We start from the raw sequence: 27,040 nt of genomic DNA, 5'->3' as shown, positions 1-27,040 counted from the left end.
TGTCTCGTAATAGTATAAGTGAAAAAGTTTATCACCAAATAAATGTTAAATAATAAAAAATAAAATTTATTTTTTTTTAATAAATAAAGAGTAACAATTTTAATTGGCGCCCAACGTGGGGCGGCGTATTTAAAAGTTCTAAATAAATATTAACAATAATAAGTTAAAAATAAAACGGAGCTCGCGCCGCCAACAATCCATATTTTTAGTGGAAAAATTAAAACATCCACAACAATCCAACGACATCTAACTACTGTGAAAGTGATCGTGATAAAAACTTAATTGGAAATCAATTAATGCAATAATCCAATTAAGAATTTAACATAAAAAGGTGTACTGAATACTTAATACAAATTACGAGAACATAATAATATTAAACATAACATAAACATAACATAATAATAAAAATTCAGAACTCAACTACGAACCCAAATAAATTCAAACAAATTTAAAAAAAGGCTATATAAAATTGAAGGAAGAACCCAATAAATAATAATCAAGACGACCCATTTGAAGGAAGACTCCAACAAAGAATTATTAAGACCAACCAATTGAAAGAAGACCCCTACCCTCCACCAACTACTCTGAAGAAAGAACTCCCACGGAAAGTATCGTGAGCAGATAAAAACAACACTAAGTCTCTAAATAAAAATTAAAAAAATAAGATTAAGATACAGAGTGTACTACATTAAAATTAAATATTACAATATCAATTTAATTTAAAACAATCTGGAAGATTTGATAAATAGTTTTGATAATTTAAATTTAACAATGGCAACCGGAGGTTCAGTATCAATCCTTTCTGCGGGCGGGATATCCAGCGCCAGCAATCTGACAATGGAATTAATAAACCGATTAATAAATGTACAGTTGAGTGAAGTTAACAGAAAACTTGAAGGGTTAGAAGAGCAGTTAACCGCTAACAAAAATGAGGTAGAAGACTATAAGATCCAAACAATTGACCGAACCATAAAATGCGAAACTACATTAGAGGTAATTAAATCCTTACCAAAGTTCACAGGTGAAATAACCCAATATGTAGGCTGGAGAGAAGCGGCGGAAACCGCAATGAGTCTATATAAAATTGAAAGTGAACAATATTTTATCGCTTTAACAATTTTACGTAATAAAATCATGGGAGCAGCACACGATGCTCTAACCAACCATGGTACCGTTTTAAACTTTCAAGCAATTCTTTCCAGATTGGATTTTATTTATAACGATAAAAGACCAATCCATATACTCGAATCAGAATTAAGCATCTTAAGACAGGGACGCGTGACCATTACAGAAATCTACAACGAAGTAAACAAGAAAATGACGATACTCATAAATAAAACTATAATGACTTATGGAAAGGACATCGTTATAACCAAGGAAACAAATAAAACAATTAGGAGCAACGCTCTAAGAATTTTTATTTTTGGATTAAACGGTTCAATCTCAGAAACACTCTTCTCTCTTAACCCACCAGACTTGCCAAATGCTTTGGCAAAGTGTCAGGAATTAGAGTCTAACAACTTTAGAGCTCAATTTGCAAATAGGTATAATGGATTTAAGAATGAAAACAAAAATCAAGGAAACAACCTTAGATTTGCCTCTAGACAGATTTATAATACACCAAATAGGATAAATAATAATTGGCCGCAAAACGGGAACTTCGGAGCGAATAACAATTGGAATTTTAATAATAATTCCAAAGTTCAACCACCACCAGAACCTATGGAAGTAGACGGCTCCATAAGAGTTCAAAATCGTCCGTATAAAAATTATATTCATCCTAGGAATAATAACAACCAGTGGAATTATAATAATTACCGACACAATTTTAATAATAATTTCCAAAGAAATAATTATAATCAATACCCAGCGCAAAAACACAACACAAGCGCAGGTCATGTAAATCAGTCCGAAACACACCCCCCGATAAAACGGGAATCAACGGAAACAGTCAACCAGCCAGCTCAAAAAACAATGAGGGTAAATAATATCAACGAGAACCATTTTTTAGATCAGCACCCTACAGAGGAATGCCTCATATAACAAGGGTAGACAGAAAAACTAAAAGACAACTCAAAATATTAATAGATACAGGAGCCACCGCGTGCTATATAAAAAAGGGTGTTTATGAGAATAAAAGGGAATTATCAATACACAAAAGAGTATCTACAGTTCATGGATATTCAATCATAAAATATTATCATTTAATAAATATATTTGAAGAACAACATTTATTCTATGAAATTGAGGGTTTAGAATCTGATCTATTAATTGGATTCAATTTGTTAAGAAAGATTGGAGCTAAAGGAATCATGTAGTATAAGGGAAATAAAGAGAAACTCGAATTTTGACGAGGATAAAAACGATTTGTGTTTAATTGAGGAAAAAAATATTCTTCCATTAAAAGAATATATTATTAAAAAATATTTAGATGAGCAAAAGGTGTATAAAACCGAAACGGTAATTGCTGAAGGCAGTTTATATAGCTTGGGATCAATGAATCCTGAGCACAACGACGTTGAATTATCCGTCATTAATAAAACTAATAGTTCGGCATTTGAAAATCCTGAGCCAGCGTAGATTTATCCGCTAATAAACAATATATCAGTTTGGGATTTGAAAATCCTGAGCACGCCAGCGTAGATTTATCCGCTAATAAACAATATATCAGTTTGGGATTAAAAAATCCTGAACAAGCCGACGATGTTAATTCCGTCAGTTTTAAATCAAATAGCTTGGAATCCACAAATACCGAGCACGCAGTCGTTGAGTTTTCCGACAAAGAAAAAATTCATAACCTAAATACAATTTCAAATCAAATAAAAGAATTTGAAAATAAAGTTATGAATAAAATTGAAAAGGACCATTCTAAAATAAATACGCAAATTCCTTTTCGTACCGATATTCGAGGAGAAATAAATACAGTCAATGACAGAGCAATTTATAGCAAACAATATCCTTATGCCATGTCGGTCTCAGATTTCGTTAATAATGAAATCGATAGAATGCTAAAAGAACAAATTATAAGACCAAGTAGGAGCCCCTACAATTCACCAGTCTTAGTAGTGCCCAAAAAAGGTCAAAACGAAGATGGATCTCCAAAACATCGACTAGTTATTGACTATAAAAAATTAAATGAAAGCACAATACCTGACAGATACTCGATGCAAGATCCGTCTGTAATATTATCTAACTTAGGGAAGTCAAAATATTTCTCAAAAATTGATCTGGAATCAGGATTCCACCAAATTTTAATGAAAAATTTAGATATTGAAAAAACAGCTTTCTCTATAAATAACGGAAAATTTTAATTCTTACGTATGCCATTTGGGTTAACAAACGCCCCTAGAATATTTCAAAGAGCAATGGATGACATACTGAGAGAACAAGTCGGAAAAACTGTCATGTTTATATGGATGATATAATAATCTTTTCTAATACAATTGAACAGCATTACACAGATTTAATTCAAATAATAAATATTTTACAACAAGCAAATATGGAAATTTCTCTACAAAAATCTAAATTCTTTAAATTAGAAACAGCATTTCTAGGTTATATAGTATCTCACAATGTAATTAAAACAGATCCTGAGAAAATCTCCACTATTATGATATATCCGATTCCACAAAACATTAGAGAGCTTCGAAGTTTTCTAGGCCTCACCGGCTACTACCGTAAATTTGTCCGAAATTAAGCAAAAATTGCCAAACCTTTAACCAAATACCTAGGAGATAATGGAAAAATTTCTAGGAGAATGTCTACAAAAATTACGATACAGTTAGACGACCCAGTTGTTAAAGCTTTTAAAGAACTTAAAGATAATTTAATAGCACAAGTGGAATTAGTTCAACCAGATTATAACAAAAAATTCACTTTAACGACAGACGCATCAGATGTAGCTATCGGAGCAGTTTTATCACAGGATAATAAACCAATTACTTTCATATCCAAAACTTTAAATAAAACCGAACCGCTTTATGCCATAAATAAAAAAGAATTGTTGGCAATAGTTTGGGCTCTTAAAAATCTCAGGAATTACTTATATGGTGTAATTGGTATAGAAATACAAACAGACCATCAATCTTTATCTTTCACAATCTCAGATAAAAACCCGAACGTAGAAATGAAAAGATGGTACTCCTTTATAGAAAGTTTCACCCCGAAAATAATATATAAACCCGGAACAACTAATGTCGTAGCCGACGCATTATCTCGAATAAAAATAAATAATATTACTAACAGCGACTTAGAACAATCAAACTCAGATCAAAATACACAGCATTCTGCCGAAAGTAGTTTTGAAAATGTAATACAAGAGACCCGAAAACCGTTAAATCAGTTTCAACAACAACTGTTATTAACAAAGGGGAGGTATACAATACATGAGTCATTGAATGTTTTTGATAAGACAAGACATATAATTGAATATGATACGCCAGAAAACTTAATAGAAATATTAAGGGAGTATCTAAAACCAAACATAACGGTAGGAATTCATTGCACTTTAGAAGATCTTTTTTATATTCAATTACCATTAAAAAATAACTTTACCAACAAATTTCTTTATACTAAAATATTTCTACAAGACGTGGAAAATAATGAAGATAAGGCTATCATAAAAGAAGAAACACATAGTCGTGCTCACAGAGGACTAGACGAAAATGAACAAATCAATAGATTATCTTATTGGCCAAATTTATATACCAAATTAAAGGAATACATAAAAAATTGTACAATTTGCAACGAAAATAAATACAACCGGCATCCTATTGGGGAAGCTCCTATTCCAACTAAAGAAGGAGAGAATTTACACATCGACATTTATTACGCGCAAAGTCTTATTTTCTTAACATCCATTGACGCGTATTCATAATTACTTAAACTATTTCTCCACGCCAAAGTAATTATGACTGATAATGAACCAAGCTTGACCTCTGCTCAATTTGAATCCTTTGCACAAAGATGTGGTTTAACTCTACATTTCGCCGACCCCAGACTCAGTACCTCGAACGGACAAGTTGAAAGGGCACATTCAACATTAACAGAATTAGCTCGTTGTATAAAGGAAGAATTTAATCTCACTGACTATTCTGAAATAATTATTAGAGCCGCAAAAGAATTCAATCAAAGCATTTATTCTACAACAAACCAAAAACCTTTTGATATTCTATATAATAAAGTTGATCACGAAATCATTTCAAGAATTCTAAAGAACACACAAGAAAAAATGTTAGTAACACACAATGAAGGTCGTAAAGAAAAAGAATATCATGTAGGTCAAGTTGTTTATGAGAAGAAACACGGAGAAAGAAATAAGCTAAAAACTAGATACAAAAAACAGGTTGTTAAGGAAAACTTACCTAACAAAGTTATAATCAATAGTAGAAACAGAACAGAAAATGCATTTCTTATTACTTCTAATAACATTCGTAATGATAACCACTTCAGAAATAATTGATTACTCCAATCACGAATTTTTCCTGTTCAAGGACAAAAAGGATGTCCTTACCTATGAATCATATGCTGACTTATTCCACGTAACTAACTTAAGTTTTTATAAAGAAATAATCAATCTAGAATCAGGATATGTAAGAAAAGATAAAAATATACGGACACAATGGGAAATTACTTACGAAATGCAGATAATAGAATTAATTTTGTCACAACTGATACCAACTAGATCAAAAAGGGGAATATATGAGTTAGGCACTGTTTGGAAATGGTTAGCTGGAACTCTGGATCACGATGATTTCATTAAAATACAGAATAAAATAAATGATTTAATTGAAAACAATAACCAACAATTTATTATTAATTCCAAATTGTTTAAAGAGATAAAATCACTTTCCGATCATTTTAAAAACATTTTTATTGATCAAGTGCCATTCTAATAAATGGAAATAATATTGTGAACGATTCTCATTTAAAAGGGTCATATTTTATAACATTTAACAGCACAACTACAATAAATAATATTTCATACACCAATTCAGAAAACAAAATACTTGAGTACATAACTACCAATCACTTTAAAAACTTAGAAATATCAGACTATATAAAATCCAACAATTCAGAACTTTCTCTTGACAACATTAATATTTGAAACCCATTTATTGAAATTTACAATTGGAAAATTCCAATTTCATTTATATTATTAATTTTAATCATTTTGTATTTCATTACTATATTAATAATAAAATTCAGATATTATATATTTGTAACCATACAAAAACGGCCAGAACCAGAAAAACCTAATAATGATGTAGAATTTTTAACAGAATTAAATGAGCGTTTGAACGAAATTAATAATGAAGCGGGACGCGTCATTTTAGAAGGGGGAGAGTTATCCAACCCATGAACATACTAAGCTCCCTTCCACAGTTTATAAACAAATTTCAATTCTCAATCTCGTCGGCATTTCCTTTGTCTTTGTTTTTGTCATTGCCTTTGCCAGCACTCAGCTACCCGCTAACATAAGCAACCCAAACTTAACGTAAACACAGCTTCCGCTTGGAGACCAAACCACGGCCGACTTATTGCGCATCAATCAAAAACTGCATCGATCAGCATAATTGAATTTCACAATGCAGTGGAAAATTTCCAGCATAAAGCTTTAATCGAAAGTTCGGTAATTTTCCGAAAGAAAAGTTTCTGGCCGAGGTTGATTGGATTAGGACTTAGAATTTGAAGATCAGTCGGAGTCGGGGTCTGAATCTGAATCGGGACGAGATCGTCAACAGCTCGAAGCTAAAGATAAGCTACCAACAAAGTGTCTCGTAATAGTATAAGTGAAAAAGTTTATCACCAAATAAATGTTAAATAATAAAAAATAAAATGTATTTTTTTTTAATAAATAAAGAGTAACAATTTTAATTTGCATTTCGCGCCGCACTCAACGCTTGCGGAAGGTGTTGTGCCCCACCAATGTAGTGGTCCTCAAACGCAGCCGCGGACGAGGCCGATGCCGTTGCCGGCTGTGCAGCTGCCAACGTTTGGCGGAGGCTACGCAAACTGGGCGGATTTTTACTCCGTGTTCACGAGCATAATCGACAGCCATCCGGACCTCTCCAACATTGAGAAATTTCAACATCTGCGGTCATGTTTGAGGGATTCAGCGCTGGAAACTATCCGATCATTGGAGATTTCAAACAGCAATTACGAAGCGGCTTTAGAGTTGCTTCAAAAAAGGTTTGATAATCGGCGTCTCGTTTTTCAGGCGCACATCACCGGGATTCTGGGTTTAAGGGTAGTACGGAATGGTTCAGTGGCATCGCTTCGGGAATTATCGGACAAATTTAACGCTCACATTCGTGCGTTGAAGGGTTTGGGCACCACTGAGCAAATCGCTGGCTGCATCATAGTGCAAGTGCTGCTGCAAAAGCTGGATGCGGCGAGCCAAGCTAAGTGGGAGGAGCGCTTGGAGGATCCGGTCTTTGCCAACCTTATTCCGTCGTGGGAATCGATGGCTGCATTCCTGGAACAGCGATGTAGGACTTTGGAGGCCGTGGATTGCGCCATGGCAACCTATGCGCCAGGCGTTCAGGTGGGCAGAAATCGTTCAACGCTAGTTGCTACCACCCAAAATTCGCTTGGTTGCATGCTTTGCCATAGTGCAGAGCATGCCATATATTATTGCCCGTAGTAGCGCCAGTAGATCGTCTGCGCGAGGCAAAGAGACTAGCACTTTGCCTAAATTGCCTAAAGGCAGGTCAATAGCTACGGCAATGCAGCTCGAGCCGCTGCCGCACCTGTGGAATCAGGCATCATACGCTGCTCCATCTAGATGGTCGGCCTTCCTCGCAGCCACGTGTTCCGGTGTCTTCAAGCTCCCACACTGAGCCTTCTGCCCCGCTTTCGACTTCTTCTACTCTAATTGCCCAGGATCTCGGTAGTGACCTTGTGCTGCTAGCCACTGCAACCGTTCTAGTGCAGAATCGATTGGGACTGTTCGTTCCCTGCAGGGCCTTGTTAGATTCTGGCTCTCAACTGCACTTGATCACCTCTCGGTTTGCAAATCAACTGCAACTTAAGAGGTCGAGGTCGTCCGGCTCCGTCACTGGAATCGGGGATTCCAATTTCGCGACTGATGGATTCTCGGTAGGAATTGCGATTCGGTCTGTCACTTCGGACTTCTCAACGAGCATAACAGCAGTTATCGCTCCCAATATCACGGATCGCCAGCCAAGTTCTAATGTGGACATTGGGGACTGGAAGATTTCAGAAAACCTGCAGCTCGCCGACCCGGAATTTCATAAAGCTCAGCGTGTTGACCTGTTAATAGGAGCTAGCCTGTTTTATGAGCTGCTGTGCGTAGGTCAGATAAAGTTGTTGCCAGGACTGCCCCTGCTTCAAAAAACTCGTCTGGGCTGGGTCGTGTCTGGAGGCTGCGCGCGCCCTTGCGGTAGCGCCTTAATAGCTTCACGCGTTCCTTCTTCAGCCAGCAAGGAAAACATATTTGTGGCAAATAGGGTTGCTGCCATTCAGGAGCTGACAGATGTCACGGCTTGACGTTATGTTCAAACAGCTTTAAATCCGGCTGACATCTTATCCAGAGGATCCCTGCCGTCTGAGCCTAGCGAATCGTCACTGTGGGCGCATGAACCCTCCTATCTTAAGGAGCCTGAAAAAGATTGGCCAACAGCTGTTTATCCTGACAAAACAATTATTCCGTTCCGAGGCTCCGTTCAGAATTTTTGCCTTTCGGAGACGATTGACTGGCGGCTCATCCCTCCACGGTCGCCCCATTTCGGTGGACTTTGGGAAGCAGCGGTGAAAACGGCCAAACATCATTTCTACCGCGCTGTGGGTACGGCGGTTCTGACCTTCGACGAGCTGAGGACGCTGGTGTGCCACATCTCGGCAGTTATTAACTCCAGACCTTTAGACCCTGCCGATCTGGATGTCCTCACTCCGGCGCGTTTTCTCAATGGTGGTCCGCCTTCGTCGTTTGACGAGCCAGATATAACGGGCCTAAACTATAATCGGCTTGACTCTTGGCAGCGCATCTCCTTTCTTCAGCAAATATTTTCGTTGCGATGGAAGGAAGAGTACTTGACGTTGCTCCGTCGGCAGCGGCAGAAGAGCAGCGTATATATATATGTATAAGAGAGAGAGAGCTTATGCGCATATATGGCCCGCGGCCAGCGTGGGGATGCTGACTTAGCTTGAAGCATAAATGGGTGATCTTATATCACGCTCACTTGAGTTATTTATTTATGCAATGCAACTATTTTCTATCAACTATATTATCATTATAAAATAAAAATTACTTAAATATTATTTTTAATGAATTCACAATATTTATGATATAGAATTTTTAAATGAATAAAGAAAAAATATTTATGTATTTTGAATTAATAAAAATTCGATTATATCTATGTCTTTGTTATATTGTTTTGGCTGATCAGGCCGTTATTTAAGTTTTATTATGAAAGGTTTGGCATTGATTGCCCTTTTTTTTCATTCTATTTGTGCTTTTTTTAGCCTATCTTTATGTACTATTTGTTGTTTCTTACTTCCTGTTTTAATGGTTATATTATCATTTATTCCTATATCTACTACGTCATAAGGACCTTCGTATCTTTTCTCTAACTTATGACCTGTTTCTTTTCTAAGTAATACTTTATCTCCTATTTTTAATTCTAAATTATTTGTATTCCTATCATATCTTAATTTTCTATCCGCTTTTGCTTTTTCTAACATTCTTCTTGCTCTGTTATACGACATTTCTAGTCTGCATTTAAGCTCTTTAGAGTAGTCGTCTAAGTTGTATATTGGGTCTATTTTGTTTATCTTACTGAAATCTTTGAATTGTCTGGGTCGTCTGCCAAATACTAGTTCGTATGGGCAGTAGTCATGGACTATTGAGGGTGTTGTATTGAAGCAATAAGTGAAATATGGTAACCAAATGTCCCAATCACTTTTGTCAACCGATATGTATGAACGTATATATTCATTAAAAGTTCGGTGGCTTCTTTCTATTGTTCCTAAAGTTTGATGATGGTGAGCGCTAGATGTTAGATTTTCTATATGCATATATTTGCATAATTCATTCATAAGTGAATTTTTGTATTCCGTACCTTGATCTGTAATGAACGTCTTCATTGGACCGTACTTCAGTACAAATAATTCAAATATAGCCTTTGCAACTGTTTTAGCACTTTTATTCGGTGTTGGAATAGTGACTAAAAACTTGGTTAGATCGCATATGATTGTAACTCAAATGCTGTTGCTGGCGTTGGCATCAATGTTAATGGAGTTTCCGTATGTGTTGTAATTTTGGCTTGTTGACATTTCAAACAAGTCTTTACATACTTTGAGATTGTCTTGGTCATCTGGGGCCAATAATAAAATCTTTTGATTTTTGACTGGGTTCGCGAAATACCAGTGTGGCCTCCTTCTATAGGATCATCATGGAATTTTGTCAAAATTTCTTTAATCTGAGCTTCGTCATTTTTGTCTATAATTATCACCTTTTGTAGAATAGCTAGTTCTACTTTTTCGAGTACTCGGTTGCCCTTTATTTTAAATTCATTTAGTGATACAAATTGGAACATCTGTTCACTTGGTGATATTCGCATTTTTGTTATTTTATGCATTCCGGCTTTTGAAGTAAGCCTTTGAAAGAATTGATTTAGATCAAATGTTTCATTAGAATACAAGTCATCAACATCAAAGCGTGAAACAATTGTTTTTCCTCGTTTTAATAAACACTTGTGTTTATCTATTTTGATTAAAACATATTTCTTTGTGTCATTATTATTGACAACTTCATAGACTTTGGGCTTTTCTATTGTTTGCTCTTTTTCCTCTTGTATTTTGACTATTGCTTCGTCCTTACAGGAATTTTCCTTTTTAGCTTTTGATCTGGTGGTAACTTTTAATATTTCTCTGTTGATTGTTTTCAGATCTTTTATTGTTATGCGAGATAAGGCGTCCGCAATATGGTTATCTTTCCCCTTAAGATATTCTACAGTAAAGTCATACTCTTCTAAATCCAGCCTCATACGAGTGAGTTTTGAACTTGGATTTTTCATAGAGAATAGGTATGACAGTGGTCTATGATCGCTTTTTACCATGAAATGCTTGCCATATATGTATGGTCGAAAATGATTTATGGCCCAATGAATGGCCGTTAATTCTTGTTCTGTAGTGGACTTATTACTTTCACCTTGAGTGAACATTCTTGAAGCGTATGCCACTGGAAGTTGTTGACCATTGTGATCTTGTGTAAGTACCGCTCCGCATGCCTGTTTACTAGCATCGGTTGTTATGCAAAATTCTTTGCCGAAATCTGGGTACTGTAGTAATTTTGGTTTCATTAATTCTCTTTTAAGATATTCGAATGCATTATTGCATTCTGCTGTCCATTCGAATTGGACATTCTTCTTACAAAGCCTCGTTAAGTGGCGTGAATGATCAGAAAAATTTTTAATGAAACGTCTGTAATAATTACAGAAGGCTACGAAACGCCTAGCACTGTCGGCATCTGTTGGTATAGGATATTTTTCTATAACTTCATATTTGGTGTCATCTGGGAGTATACCTTTATCGGTACATTTGTGACCCAAATATGTTACTTCTTTCATAAAGAAAGAACATTTCCCTGGATGTAGTTTCAAATTATGTCGTCTACATAGCTCGAATACGTTAGTCAAATTTTTGAGCATATGTTTTTCTGAACAACCTATTACTACTAAGTCATCCATATATAGAAATGCTTGCGATGGTTCAAGACCAGAAAATGCAAGTGTCATCATACGTTGGAAGGAGTTTGGTGCTACTTTCAGTCCGTATGGTAGTCGCGTGAAGCGATATGAGCCATTGGCTGTTGAAAATGACGTTATATCTCTATACCTTTTTTCTAGTTCTATCTGGTGGAATCCAGACATTAGGTCGAGACATGAAAAATACTTTGCTCTTCCTAATTGATCAAGAATATCTTCTATTCTTGGAAGTGGAAATTTGTCTGATAATAGTTTCTTATTTATTTGACGATAGTCAACTGCTAATCGCCATCTTTTTTCCGTCGAATTCGGAAGTGGTTTCTTTGGAACCAAAAGTAACGGACTATTATATTCAGACATTGATGGTTCAACTATTCCATCATCTATTAATTTTTTTACCTGTCTGGCGATTTCTGGTTTTTGGCTATCTGCCATGCGATAGTTTTTTATATAGACCGGTGTTTTTTCCCCTAATCTGAGTTTTTGTTTGTAGAAATTGTTAGCCGATATTGGTTCTGTTTCTAGACCAAAAATGTCGCTAAACTCGGTGCATAACTTAGTTAGTACATTATTGAATTGTTTAGGGAATCTCAATTGTTTTAAAATTTCTTCAGTTCTATTTTCCTTTTCTACTGGTGTTGTAAAAATGTCATAGTCTTTCATTGATTCGCATTTGATCTTCGCGCCATCTATTATGGCGTCTTTATTATTTGTATTTATAATGCGAATCAATGCGTTTTTGCTATCGGCAATGGTGCTTGCTACTATTATACCCGGTTGCAGCTCCTGATTTGGTACTACCACCGTTTTTTCGTTAGTGAGTAATTTAACTTGTCTGATTACTTCACATCTAGCTGGCAATAAGAGTGTGTTGGAGTCTAAGTTATGTGTAATTGGTATACTAATCTGTCTACTGAAGTTATTGGGTCTTATTGTGAACCAGTCTTTGTTATTTTGAAACTCTAATACGCAATTGTATTTCTTGATAAAATCTATACCGATTATGCCATCGCATGGTATCGGAAAATTCTCAGGTACTACATGAAATTCATGTGGCACTAGAACATCCTGAATGCGTATGTCAAGATCTACTGTTCCTATAGACTGTATGGTTCCTTGCCCAATACCTGTAATATTTGATATATTACTGAAATTTATATTATTATATTCCTTTGCTTTGGCTTTTAGCAATGAAATTTCTGCACCTGTGTCTATTAGTAATGTAAGAACTGTGTTTGTTTCCTGGTTTTTTGTCTTAATGAAAATACTCAGATTTAGGTTTACTTTAAACACTTTTACTGTTGATCGCTTAAGGGGGTCTGGCTGTTTTCCGATTGTACGTTACGCACATTTCGGTTGTTATTATTATTCTGACTTTGGTTACCCCTTCGGTTACCTCCGTCTCTGTTATTACCGTGGCCACGGTAGCCTCCGCGACCTCTGTTGTTATTATTATAACCTTGGTTATAATTCTGGTTATAATTATTTCTGCCTCTACCGCGATAGTAGGCATTATAATTACCACGTCTATTATTCCCATTATAGAATAAGACTGTGTTTGAATTGCCGGTTATTTCTGTACTGCAACGTAGGTATTTTTCCATTGCGTCGTTGAATGTACTAAATGTACCTGCAGTTAAGATCATTTTAAGTGCCTCGTTGGCACAGTTTTTGGTCATTGCTGATATCGACTCTTTAGTCGCGAATTTGTCAGCATTATCGGCGTCTAATCCGCCGTCTATGTAAGCTGCCTCGAGCTGCTTACGCATACTGTCTATTTCTGTAACGTACTGAGACGCGGTCTTGCCTCTTTGTTGGACATTTATTAATTTGGCCTTTATAACGTCAGGCGATTCGCCTTTTACGTTTGCCTGCAATATGGTAATTATTGCCTGTATCGTTGTCGCATGTTCTACTTTATAGTTTAATGGGCCAATAATTTTGGTCTTTATGACCTCTACTGCTAATGTTTCTTGATCTCCTTTAGTTAGATCCGTCAACTTTAGTGCTGTCACAAACCTGTTTAAATGGAGTTTCTTACCATCGAATTCAGGTACTGTGGCAGATACCTTTTTAACGTATGCTCTCTGAGCTTCTAATGCGTTGGCCATGTTTCTTGTATTTGGTTGTACGGTATTAAATTTTAATTCTTCTATTGATTCGATATCGCTTTCGATATCTAAATCTTCTAGCGGCTGCGACTCGTCCAAGTCTCTTAACTGGCTTTCGTCGAATTCTGCTATTTTGGTTAGTTCTGTTGGGACTTCTATTATAATACTGTGTCTAACACTGGTATTATGTAGTCTTTTACCAAATGAACTGAGAACTTTGAAGCATTGGACTTTATGTTCTTCAGTGAGTTTGCTTTTGTTTGTTACTATTAGGTTTTGTAATGTGTTGTATTGTGTTATCAATACCTTTATGTGAAAAATAAGCGTCTGAGTTTTTATCAGCGCGGTTTTATTAATACATTTATAGGATTTATCAAAAGCATCTCTAATATTGTTTATGGATATGGTTAAGTTTAGCCATTCCATGTATGTACCTTTTAGCGATGTAATCGCACTTGTACCTTTTTGGTGTAGTTTCTATTAGATTTTGTCTAAATCATAATTTCGACTGTTTATGTCCCATTTTGATATGGGGAAAATTAGTCTTTATTTGTATATCAAAAGTACAAATAGAATTTTAACTTTGAAAATTGGTCAATTATTGTTATCTCGATCAGATATAAATATAGTTCGAAATTTTAATAGGTCTAAACTGTTGTTAAACATATTTTTACTTGATGGATGAATTCATTATACTCAGTTTACATCGGTTGCAATTTGCAATTTTACAATATTATTACTTATTTTAAGTTTAAGACTGAGTATAATGTGTTAGTTATGAAATGGGTCCCTGATAAGTTAGTAATTTTGTTGCAGCGGAAACCGCATCGACAACATTAATATAAGATTTGGGCGGTTGAGGCTATGGCGTATAAGCAGCCCGCCGCTTTACTTCGCACCACGAAGTTGTTTATTGATGGCTGCAAGGCGCTCTTGGTAGCGCTGCCGGTCTTCCTCATTAGTTGCCGTCTTCAGTAGTTCGATGTTGAGCCTCCGGGCGCTGAGCAACTTAATCCGGCGGCCACCCCTCTTCTTTTTAGGTGGCTGCTCCCTCGCTGCAGTCCGTGCCTTGTACTCCTGTATGGTCATGGGCTTTGGTCCCGCGGACGGATCTACCTCTATTACCTCTTTGAGACTTGGCAGATCCCTTTGCTCGACAGGAGCAGGGTGTTCGAACGTCTGCTTTGTAGACATTCGCTGTTGTCATGTGCGGCGCGCCGGTGGAATCCTTTATCCTTTATCCTAATCCTTTATATTTTTCCTATCCTCGCAGGATGCCGTGCTAATTGCTGTTGCGGCGTACAATGGTCGAGGGCAGTCGTTCGGGCAGACGTCGGGTCTTTTCGGCTTGGGAGATGGTGAATTTTCGGTTATTTCTTCATTGATTATTTCTATTTTTGCTGAGTGAGTTGTGGTATTCGGCTTTCTTTCAGAAAGTCTAATTCGGCAGTTAATTTCTGTGCCGTTGCCCATGGGGCGGTCTTTTATTTGTATATGATAGCCACTTAATATGTGCTATACCTTTATTTATTTTGTTTTTCTGACATCCGCGTTTGCCCATTACCACACTCTACTCACTCAGTATTTTTTTTTTGTTTCTTTTTTCCATCAGTGTCCCGTCTCTAGGTCTCCCGCACTGGTGTAAGGGGCGGCCTGCCTCTCACACTTGTTGTCGTTGTTTCGAATTCTTAAATCAAATCGGCAGTATTAGCAGCATTTCCTCAGTAGTCCTCAGGTCGCAGGCTCCTGCCTCACGGTCGCCATGTAATAAATCAGTAAACGCCATGCAAGTCCAGTTGAATGCAAGGTAGAATAGTTGTAAAAAGAGGTGCACCAATTGAAAACACGTGGTTCCCTTGCAGTTGAGTGCAGCCGTCAGGCCACCTTTTTATTTCTTCGATTGTCTTATTATCTCTTCGAGTCGGCAGAAACAGTTCTGCCAGCTCAAGGTCTACAGCGTGTTTAATCTTACCTAAATGCATAAGAAAGCTGTCGACTGCGCCGCCGTCGGCAGCGGCAGAAGAGCAGCGTATATATATATATGTATAAGAGAGAGAGAGCTTATGCGCATATATGGCCCGCGGCCAGCGTGGGGATGCTGACTTAGCTTGAAGCATAAATGGGTGATCTTATATCACGCTCACTTGAGTTATTTATTTATGCAATGCAACTAAGTGTTGCTGTGTACTTATAGGTACAGTGTACCCTCGATATATGCACATACTACAGTACAGCTGTGTTCATTAAAATAGCTGTGCTTGGGACCAGCGAGTTTAAGATAAAAAAATCTATGACTTACAGTTCTAATGGGCAAATTTTTTCTATAATATAGTTTAATCAGTGGTCTATTGATGTTAATTCCACATCACTACAAGATCATGCTGCCACGTAGTTATTTTAGAACAAATGTATTTCTGACTCCACCTCAGACTTGACATTTTGCGGATGGCAACAAACATTTTCGATGTAAGCAGAGCACCTAAAATCGAAATCGAAAGATTCTGCCCAAATCGAAATCGAAAAAATTCTGCACCATATAAAGACATTCGTTTTCTTAACTTCCTTATTAGTGAGACAATTTAGAGAATTATCTTATCGTATTTAAAATGTAGGAATTTAGTTTAAAAAATAACAACTTTTTGTTGATTCCTAAAAAATTAAGAACGCTGTTGGGTCATGCAGCCGCCAAAACTGTGCAGTAGACTAATCTCATACTTGTTAATATTTAAGCCAAATTAGTCAGTGGTAGCAGTTGCGATGCCCATAGTGCAAAACGCTGCTCTCGCACGCATTTATCTGTACGGCTCTCATCCCTTGTTTGTTGTTGTTAGCTACCTACGTTAAGCTTGGGCGCTGCATTTCGGCTGCCTGCCCGCCAATTGCCTTTTCGTCGTGTTTCGGAAAAGACTTAGCTTAGGCCTTAGCTGCCTTAAACAATTCGCAAAATAAAAACTGTCGTCATAAAAACAAACTTTCTTCGGTTTTTTATTATTCGCAACAGCTATTGAAAAAGCTCAATAGCTAAACATTTGGTGACCCCGACGTGATCGTGTTAATTTGAATGCATTAATTAATGCACTTATCCCGTTTATAAATAAATATAAATACATTAAATCGCAATCCGTTGGACAAATGAGTGGAGATTTCGGTGATAGTGGCTGTGTTTAAGCGAGCTAGCATTGCATATATACATACATTGCTACATATATCGTTGCGTGCATTGACCCCGCTTGCATTTTCGGCATCTATTTTGTGAACCGAGGAGGAATTGGAGGAGGAATTGGACTTCGACGAAATTGGCAGTGAAATGAGCGAGTCTTTCGATGAATTCATCGTTGAATTCAAGGCTAGTGTGCGCGCGGAAATAGCCAAACGCAATGTGCATTTCGCGCCGCACTCAACGCTTGCGGAAGGTATTGTGCCCCACCAGTGTAGTGGTCCTCAAACGCAGCCGCGGACGAGGCCGATGCCGTTGCCGGCTGTGCAGCTGCCAACGTTTGGCGGAGGCTACGCAAACTGGGCGGATTTTTACTCCGTGTTCACGAGCATAATCGACAGCCATCCGGACCTCTCCAACATTGAGAAATTTCAACATCTGCGGTCATGTTTGAGGGATTCAGCGCTGGAAACTATCCGATCATTGGAGATTTCAAACAGCAATTACGAAGCGGCTTTAGAGTTGCTTCAAAAAAGGTTTGATAATCGGCGTCTCGTTTTTCAGGCGCACATCACCGGGATTCTGGGTTTAAGGGTAGTACGGAATGGTTCAGTGGCATCGCTTCGGGAATTATCGGACAAATTTAACGCTCACATTCGTGCGTTGAAGGGTTTGGGCACCACTGAGCAAATCGCTGGCTGCATCATAGTGCAAGTGCTGCTGCAAAAGCTGGATGCGGCGAGCCAAGCTAAGTGGGAGGAGCGCTTGGAGGATCCGGTCTTTGCCAACCTTATTCCGTCGTGGGAATCGATGGCTGCATTCCTGGAACAGCGTATAGGACTTTGGAGGCCGTGCATTGCGCCATGGCAACCTATGCGCCAGGCGTTCAGGTGGGCAGAAATCGTTCAACGCTAGTTGCTACCACCCAAAATTCGCTTGGTTGCATGCTTTGCCATAGTGCAGAGCATGCCATATATTATTGCCCGTAGTAGCGCCAGTAGATCGTCTGCGCGAGGCAAAGAGACTAGCACTTTGCCTAAATTGCCTAAAGGCAGGTCAATAGCTACGGCAATGCAGCTCGAGCCGCTGCCGCATTTGTGGAATCAGGCATCATACGCTGCTCCATCTAGATGGTCGGCCTTCCTCGCAGCCACGTGTTCCGGTGTCTTCAAGCTCCCACACTGAGCCTTCTGCCCCGCTTTCGACTTCTTCTACTCTAATTGCCCAGGATCTCGGTAGTGACCTTGTGCTGCTAGCCACTGCAACCGTTCTAGTGCAGAATCGATTGGGACTGTTCGTTCCCTGCAGGGCCTTGTTAGATTCTGGCTCTCAACGGCACTTGATCACCTCTCGGTTTGCAAATCAACTGCAACTTAAGAGGTCGAGGTCGTCCGGCTCCGTCACTGGAATCGGGGATTCCAATTTCGCGACTGATGGATTCTCGGTAGGAATTGCGATTCGGTCTGTCACTTCGGACTTCTCAACGAGCATAACAGCAGTTATCGCTCCCAATATCACGGATCGCCAGCCAAGGATTAATGTGGACATTGGGGACTGGAAGATTCCAGAAAACCTGCAGCTCGCCGACCCGGAATTTCATAAAGCTCAGCGTGTTGACCTGTTAATAGGAGCTAGCCTGTTTTATGAGCTGCTGTGCGTAGGTCAGATAAAGTTGTTGCCAGGACAGCCCCTGCTTCAAAAAACTCGTCTGGGCTGGGTCGTGTCTGGAGGCTGCGCGCGGCCTTGCGGTAGCGCCTTAATAGCTTCACGCGTTCCTTCTTCAGCCAGCAAGGGAAACAGCATTGATGTTGATCTTGATTCACTTCTGCAGCGCTCCAAGTTGCGCACCCCAAAGCCTGGCGTAGCCGTGGGCAACGTCGTTCTTGTTAAGGACGAGAATCTACCCCCAATGAGATGGACTTTGGCGAGAGTCATGCAGTTGATTCCTGGCAGAGACGGCGTCGCTCGAGTTGCAGAATTGAGGACCGCGTCTGGAGTAATAAGGCGGGCAGTGAACAAGCTGTGTCTGCTTCCCCTTGAGGACTCTGTTGGAAGCCAAGCTTCCAACGGGGGGAGGATTTTGGGTCATGCAGCCGCCAAAACTGTGCAGTAGACTAATCTCATACTTGTTAATATTTAAGCCAAATTAGAAAAGACTTAGCTTAGGCCTTAGCTGCCTTAAACAATTCGCAAAATAAAAACTGCCGTCATAAAAACAAACTTTCTTCGGTTTTTTATTATTCGCAACAGCTATTGAAAAAGCTCAATAGCTAAACAAACGCGACTTTTATTTTCCTATTGCAAGAAATAAGTTGCGAGTCAATGTATGTGTGGACCGGGTGCACTGTGCAGCTTATGTATGTGAATCCAAAAAAGAAAAAATAACTGCACTGCGGACAACGAAGGAAAGACAGAGTACACAAAACACAAAGACAGAAAAACAAAATTTTGTTCAAATTCGGGAAGCGAACGGATTTTGTGTAAAAATAGAGTTTTTAAAGAATTTATTGCCCAGAATTCTATTTTTTTTGGCATAAAGTCTAAAATGGTTTCTCCGCACTGGCGTCACTAACGCTTTCATACAGCGAGAGAGACATGTAAGTTTGGTAAATTTCATGCGGAATGGAAATTATAGTTTTCTTTTTGAGATTATAGAGAAGAAATAACTATTTGAGAAGATTGGTGGTGTTGGAAGAGGTTGGAGATAGATAAATACTTGAAAAGTAAGTACTTTTAATGCAAACATTCAAACAGACTCGTTCGCGTACAATGTGCATATGTGTATTTATATACATATAGAAACAAAATATGCATTTACACGTGTTTCAAATTTATACTTAGTAACCAATATGTTCTTGATTTCAGACCCTTTAACAACTGTGGATAACACGACTCCAAAATGGGATCACTTAAAACGTGCAGGTCCCGAATATCTGGAGGCTGAAAAGTTCCTTCCACTAGTTTTGAAGTTTTTTGGAATTGAAGTTGCAGGAGGATTTCAGTTACGTTGACAATGTATCCATTACTACTGATTGTTGGACCTCGCGTGCTAATGAGGCGTATCTCACTATAACGTAACACTTCATTAACGAATGCTATGAACTTAAATCAGCAGTTTTCTCGACGCAAAAACTTGTAGATGCAACTAACCACTGCGCTAGTAATATTGCGAACTCACTCAGCGCCGTTTTGAATGAGTGGAACCTTTTAAATAAGGTAGTAACGATTGTAAAAGACAACGACGCGTCTATGAAAGAAGCGTGCGAATTAATGATGATAATATATGAAACATTTACCTTTTGTCTCGCAAACTATTAATGAGTTAGTGCAAGATCTCCTGAAAATAGATTCTATAGTGCCCTTACTAGCAAGGTGTAAGAGAATCGTATCGTTTTTCAAATCGAGTTCAATCGCAACAAAGAAACTTAAAAATGCAAAAATTTCTGAATCACGCTATGGACTTGTACAAGAAGTTCCAACGCGTTGAAATAGCGCGTACTATATGATTCAACGGATTATTTTAGTAAATGACTCGATTTCTGCAGTGCTTCTAAACTCAACCAAAGCTCCAAGTCCAATATCAGCGGACGAAATGATCGTTCTGGATGAGATATGCCAGATTCTAGCTCCGTTTCACAGACTGCGCTTAAAAAAGGATTGCCAGAGCGTTTCTCGCATTACGAAACTCAGACTGTTACTAGAATGGCTACATTACTGGATCCCAGATTTAAAAAGGACGGTTTTTTGTTTTCATCGAACTCAGAGCAAGCCGCGAAAGCTTTGCAGTTAGAGTTATTTTCAAGTTTGTCCCGAGTTCCTTCCACACGTGATATTTCAACACCACCAGACACTCCACGAGAAAAAAAAAAACAGATTCTTTACTTTTTTAGGAACGAAAATTTTAAATAAAGTTCACTCGGAACTCAATAATGCTATTGAGGACGTATTTTGCGAGACCTAATGAGCCGGAGGATAAGGATCCCCTTGCTTATTTGATGGTAAGAATATCATTTTTACTTTTTAAATTTAATATTCATGACTTTATCCCTTTTCAGGAAAACAGGGAGAGTCTCAAGCCAATAACTAAACTTTGTAGAAATTACCTGTGCATTCCGGCCAGTCCAACAGAATCTGATAGAACCTTCAGTAAAGCTGGTCAGATTCTATCTGACCGCAGAGCACCGCTTAAACCAAAAGTAGTAGACATGATACTTTTTGTGAACAAAAACCAGAAACAATGATCTCTTGTTGTCTTATTATGAATATAAAAAAACATTATTTTGATATTACTACATATTTTGAATACAGTGTTAATTTAAATAATAGTTACATTGAAGCAAATAAAACGTTTTTGGTTTTGTTTCAAAAATGCATTTTAATTGCTTTGCAGGCCCTTCTGCATTTTTCTAAAGGGCTACTGTAATATATTTTTTTTATTCTGCAAGGGTATATAAACTTCGGTTCACGTTAAATTATAGTTCCATTTTTTTTTAAACTATCGATACTATCTATGTTTTCTTAGAAAACCATCGAAACCATCGATAGTGCCAACCATCGATGGTTTTCTACAAAGTCACTATAATAACAAGATGCGTAACGGCCATACATACATTGGTTTAGCACTATGCATCCAATTTTTTGGTGACGGCCACAATTTCTCTCTGTTCGTGCGCTTAAGCTGAGAGCGTAAGAAATCTAAAAATTGATTTTACGTGCTTGTGTGAGTAAAAACAATAGACGAGAACGTGAATATGTGTGCGTACTTGTGCTAGAAGACGATTTTCGGGCCGAAATGAATTCTAATCGAATTTACATATTTGGAGTTTTGGCAATATGATGAAATAAAATAATAATTAATAATTTACGCCCTGAATATTTTAATTTAAAAGTTTTTTAAATTCGTTTGTTTAGATCGCCCTAAACAATCATTTTCTTATTAATTTTTCACACGTCGCAAGCTGAATACTCTAATGACAAATATTCTAATATAAAGTCATTCTGGAAATTTATTTTATGATATTATTTACATAGATTCGGCTATTACTATTTCTAAGCTATTACATTAGGGAAATGCCAAACAAGAATTTTTCACATGGTGCCAATTGATCAAAAATAATAAAGATTTAAAGTATAAGAACTTCTATGGTGAAGGGCATATTTTGTCAAATTTACAATGCATGACGACATCAGAACGCGCCTACGTGCTAAGGTGGCGAAGCACTACTGGCTACTTTGTTCGCGCAGTAAATTGTCGCTATCCAACAAGCTGACAATTTACAAACAGATCTTAGCACCAAACTGGAAGTATGGGTGCCAGATCTGGGGCTTGGCATGCGATAGCCAAATCAAAAGAATCCAGGCTATTCAAAATAAGGTAGCAAGACTCATCACCGGATGCGAGTGGTTTGTTCGAAACACCACTTTGCACAGAGACCTGAAACTAGCAACGGTATTTGACGAAATAAACAGCACTCGAGCAGATACCATGACAGGCTGGAGCGCCACAGAAATCGACTGGCCAGCGCTCTAAACAGATCTCGCCCACCAAGGAGGCTCAACAGAAGGCAACCGAGGGATCTCATTTCCCGATCTCCTTTGACAAGGGTCAGCAGAAGCCGACGCTTATCTTAAATCCTATTTGTTATATGTGATTGTTATGTAATTGTAGAAACTACTGTAAATTTGAAAAAGCTAACCATAGTTAGCCGGCGAGCCCAAATGGGCTGAATTAATAGATAAGAAGGACACAAAGGGGCTTCAAGACTTCCCCGTATGCCTTAATAAATAAATTAATATATAATATATAAAACAATGCATGAGCATACGTGGGCACACATACAGTTGTCTGCTATCACTGTATGCGCAGAAAATAGCTGTTCGCTGTAGCGCTCTCCTCTCTCTCTCTCTCGAACAAAAACTCGAGAGAGCCTGGAGCCACCTCTAGAGCCAAGGCGAAAAAATCGTGTGCCAAAAAATCGTATGGCGTTACGCATCTTGTTAATCTAGTGTCTTTGGTATGACTCAGGAGTCAACGAAATTTTATTGTTTTTTTTTTAAATTTAATAAATGTGCATAGATATATTGTTTTATGAATAATCGCCCTCTTCTTCTTCTAGTTCTACTTTAAAAATTTCCGAATCTGAACTCGTATCAGAATCAGAATGTGAATCCAATATTTTGTCTGATGGATCAGGTTTAAAATTAGAGTGTATTTCCAAAAGACTTATTACTGCCTTCGGACAATCGTATTGGTTTGACTATTTTTCCTGGCATGTAATAGTCGATCCCTTTTGTAAAGTTTATTTCGGGCTTCATTCGCATTTTCGCCTAGACATCCAAGTGGAACCAACGCCGAATTATTGATTTGAAATCCGTGGACCAGTACTTTGTGGATCGTTGGTGATATAGAGATTTTGCAATAGCACTTGTGCAGTATTTTCCATTACTTCTATACCCTCTGGTCGGCACTGTAATTTTGCTTCGATCACTTCATTATAGGGCAGATATATGTTGCTGTTATGCCTTTTATATAAAAGCCTGGTGCTTATATATTGCTGTGCTGTCTTGGAGTTTTCAAAATCACTAATAAGAATTTTTCTCTTAGACGCCATCCACTTAGTGTATATTTGGCAATATATATCGGTCAAGTTGTCTGTTACACTCGGGCAGTTTTTTTTAAATGAATAATTCAAAATTTATTTTTATTTTTGTCAATCTCTTCTGTCTTTTAAGACTCCAGATTATTGTTGTTGATTGCGGAATAAACGTAATCTGAAACATAACTTTGCCTATTGTTAAGCCTCCAAATGTCCAGGATGTCGCTGTGTCTGAACTCGAACTTGCCAATTATATAAAATGAAATAGTTACAAAACGAGCAAAAATTGGCAAAAGATATTACATTACTGTCAAAGACAATAGTTAAAGGTACAAACTGAAGTTTTTAACTTTTATCAGAAATTGTCTGAAAATTTCTTATACTCCACGAAACACAGGGGACACTTTAGAATTATCTCTTAAAATACACATAAATTGGATGTTACTCAACACAAAAACAGGACACCTACACATATATTAGCTACATACGTTAAAAACAACATACCTTGGATTTTATTTTTTATATTTTACTATAATTTATGGATGCTAATAATTTGGCGGGAACCTTTGCACCTTTCAAAGCTCATAAAAAGATTTAGTGAAGCTTTCGGTAAATTTTGTTTGTGTTTTTTATTTATATAATATATTTTGTTTTAGAAAATAATTGCTTAAGGACGATATATTGAAAAAAAAACGAATTCTGTACACCCTCTTATTTTACGAGTAACGGGTATAACAAGAGAGACTGCTAAAGTCGAGTTCCCCAACTATCAGATACCCGTTACTCAGCTAGTATTAGTACTAGTATGCGAATTCGAAATTTCAATAATTTTCTGGGATATCGATAGATATGGGGGAATAAAATGAAATTTTTTTTTCAAATTACGGTTGTTTTGGTATTTTTGCTGGTGTAAGGAGGGGTGTGTTTTTGGTACACCGATAAAAATTGGAAAGACAAACAATAAAACAAAGAAAAAAATTTAAAAGCTTGGGCGTGGCAGCCTTGGGCGGCTAATAAAAATATGAATAAATATCAAAACATTCAAATGTGTGGACGTGGCAATTTTGGGCGGGTTCTGAGCGTGGTAATATTTTGAAACAAACTTGCGCTGCGTCTATGTCTCTCAAGCTGCATGCTTAATCTCAAGATTCTAGATTTTATAGATCCTGACATCGTTTCATTCATACGGGGAGACGAACATGGCCTTTGATTCTGATGAAGAATATACTTAATATAATCGGAAATGCTTTCTTCTGCCTGTTTTACTTAACGAGTAACGGATATAACAAGTAAATGAAATCTATTTCGATATGAATATGGAAGTTAATGTTGGTATGTATTTGAAATCAAAAGGGTAAAATATCTGAAGCAGCTGCGTGCTGAGAAACGTAAATATGTACCCGAAAGAAACTTATTTTATGAGATTAGTAATTTGCAAACTTCGCTTTTTAGCCCATTTGAAAGTACTATTTTTTTAATTGTTTGAAAACTTCCAACTGGGTTCCCACTTGAATAGAAGATATGTATTGTTTACTTTCTTTAAATAAAGGATTCGGTGAGATACACAGTTGTAAATAATTCTTCAATTTGTTGAACGCTAAGTCTGTCTTATGATTATTGAGTACAACAAAATAAATTCACATATATCTGTAGACTGCTTGTGTGTCTTTATGATAAACAGAAAAGCAACTCTCACTTTTAAACATAGTAAACAAGTTCCTAAGTATCTATCACTGTGGTGTGTTTCTGGGCATGTTGGATAATAGTTGCTCGTGGTTGATTGTTGGTTCCACTATTAAAAATTTTCTATTTTCGCTGTCGCGATCGTCTGCTGCAAAAAATCAGAGATTAACTGTAAAATATTGCAAGGAAATAGTTAATTTAAAGTTTTTATATTATTAGGAGACATGTAATAAATAATCAAAATAATAAATGTTTACATTGTGCGATTAAACGGGAGCTGTTTGGACTCAGTTTCAAACAAATCTACATTAATAGGCATATACTAAAATATCTTAAAGCCATGGTGGCACTTCGAAAAAAGATTAGCCGAATGGCTCTGGTAGTAACGTGCTATTACTTTATACACATTTCTTATAAATACGCCCACGCTACTAGCGCTAGTGATACCTCGCGAACTCCTGCAGGAAATGGAAACGTAAATCATCGTTTGCCTCGTACAAGTGCCAGCTATTTTGGTGGTGGAGCAAGTGCAAACACAAATTTTAAAACTGTTACAAAATCAAAAAATTCAACGAGATACGGAAACATACAGATCAGGTAAGAAATTATATTGTTGTAAATAAAACAGTTTCTGGTTGCAAAATGGTTAACTAATAATTACACAGCGAGAATTGTATTTATATTCAAAGTATTTTAATAATGACGAGATTTATATGCATTATTATTGGTTTTATTTGAATATATATATATATATATATTATTATATATATATTATTATATATTATTATATTATTTTATATTATATATATATTATATATGTATAAATTTCTAATAATAAGGATTCATTTTTTGTAATACCCTGTTTTGATGTGCAAGCATATCAGGCAAAGGGGACCGTACCAAAGGGGATAAAAAATACGGCAATCAAAAGGTTTAGCGGATTCTTCTTCTGGTTGGGGCGCTCCATTACATTATTACATACGATTCGATTTTGTGAGAAGTAACAGTTAAATTTCTTTTTATTTTATTTATTATATTTTGAAAAGTCACAGCATTTTCGCATTCAATTCCATGTTCGTTTTTAATAAAAAAAGCAACAAATAAAACTCACATTACAAAAACCTACAAACTAACAATAGGAATGAGTTATATCATCTTTACGCAGTCAACTCTTGTGTATATTTACAGTGGTTGTATAAAATATATTGTAGCATGTTGTCTTAAACTGAAAAAATATTATATAATAAATTGAAAAGGTGCGATGGGCGGTTTCTATCGATTTGCCAAAAAACTTATTGCCATGCCCACTCGAAGCCCTTACACCGCCCAAAACTGCCGCAACCACACTTTTGAAAAATGTTTAGATTTTTCTTCGTTTTATTGTTTGTCTTGCCAATTTTTATATGTATACCAAAAACACTTTCGCGACGCCCCTCCTTTCACCAACAAAACGCACAAAAAGGTCACGCCCACACTTTGAGAACAATTTTTTAATTTTTTCTTTTTTTAGTCTCTAATATCTATCGAGTCCCAGAAAAATGATTAAATTTAGCGTTTGCATTCACACTGGCTGAGTAAAGGGTATTTGATAGTCGGGGAAGTCGACTATAGCATTCTCTCTTATGTTTTGGCTTATGAAAGGCTTTTTTCGTAATACTTGAACCTTAAATTAGTAATTATATAATTACAGGGCGCAATGTATCAGAGCTGTCTTCTTCCTTAATTTTTCAACATCCTCGTGATTAGAAAGATTATATTAATGCG

At 37.1% G+C, this 27,040-nt stretch overlaps 1 protein-coding gene and 1 long non-coding RNA gene across 5 annotated transcripts in view; one reads left to right on the top strand and one right to left on the bottom strand.

The window, feature by feature from the left end:
• The window catches only part of LOC6620772, a 31,828-nt gene that overhangs the window by 3,811 nt on the left and 977 nt on the right, over positions 1-27,040 (bottom strand). Inside the window, exon 1 of one of the 4 annotated variants that reach the window (XR_004362219.1) lies at positions 24,994-25,278. The exons of 1 other annotated variant lie outside the window; for it this stretch is intronic. This is a non-coding gene — a long non-coding RNA (uncharacterized LOC6620772). Of the gene's footprint in view, positions 1-24,993; positions 25,279-27,040 lie in introns of those variants that run through there. 2 more of the 4 variants (XR_004362218.1, XR_004362221.1) reach the window with 2 other exon arrangements.
• LOC6620331 overlaps positions 25,390-27,040 on the top strand; it is an 88,998-nt gene continuing 87,347 nt past the window's right edge. The window contains exon 1 of the mRNA XM_032723202.1: positions 25,390-25,873. Coding sequence (XP_032579093.1) covers positions 25,617-25,873 — 257 coding nt within the window. The 5' untranslated portion in view covers positions 25,390-25,616. The remainder of the gene's footprint in view (positions 25,874-27,040) is intronic.

Source organism: Drosophila sechellia, chromosome 3R (genome assembly GCF_004382195.2).
Source record: "Drosophila sechellia strain sech25 chromosome 3R, ASM438219v1, whole genome shotgun sequence".
In the NCBI taxonomy this organism is placed as follows: Eukaryota; Metazoa; Arthropoda; class Insecta; order Diptera; family Drosophilidae; genus Drosophila; species Drosophila sechellia.
The sequence above is the reverse complement of the archived record's forward strand: the minus strand, read 5'-3'. Positions and strand labels throughout refer to the sequence as shown.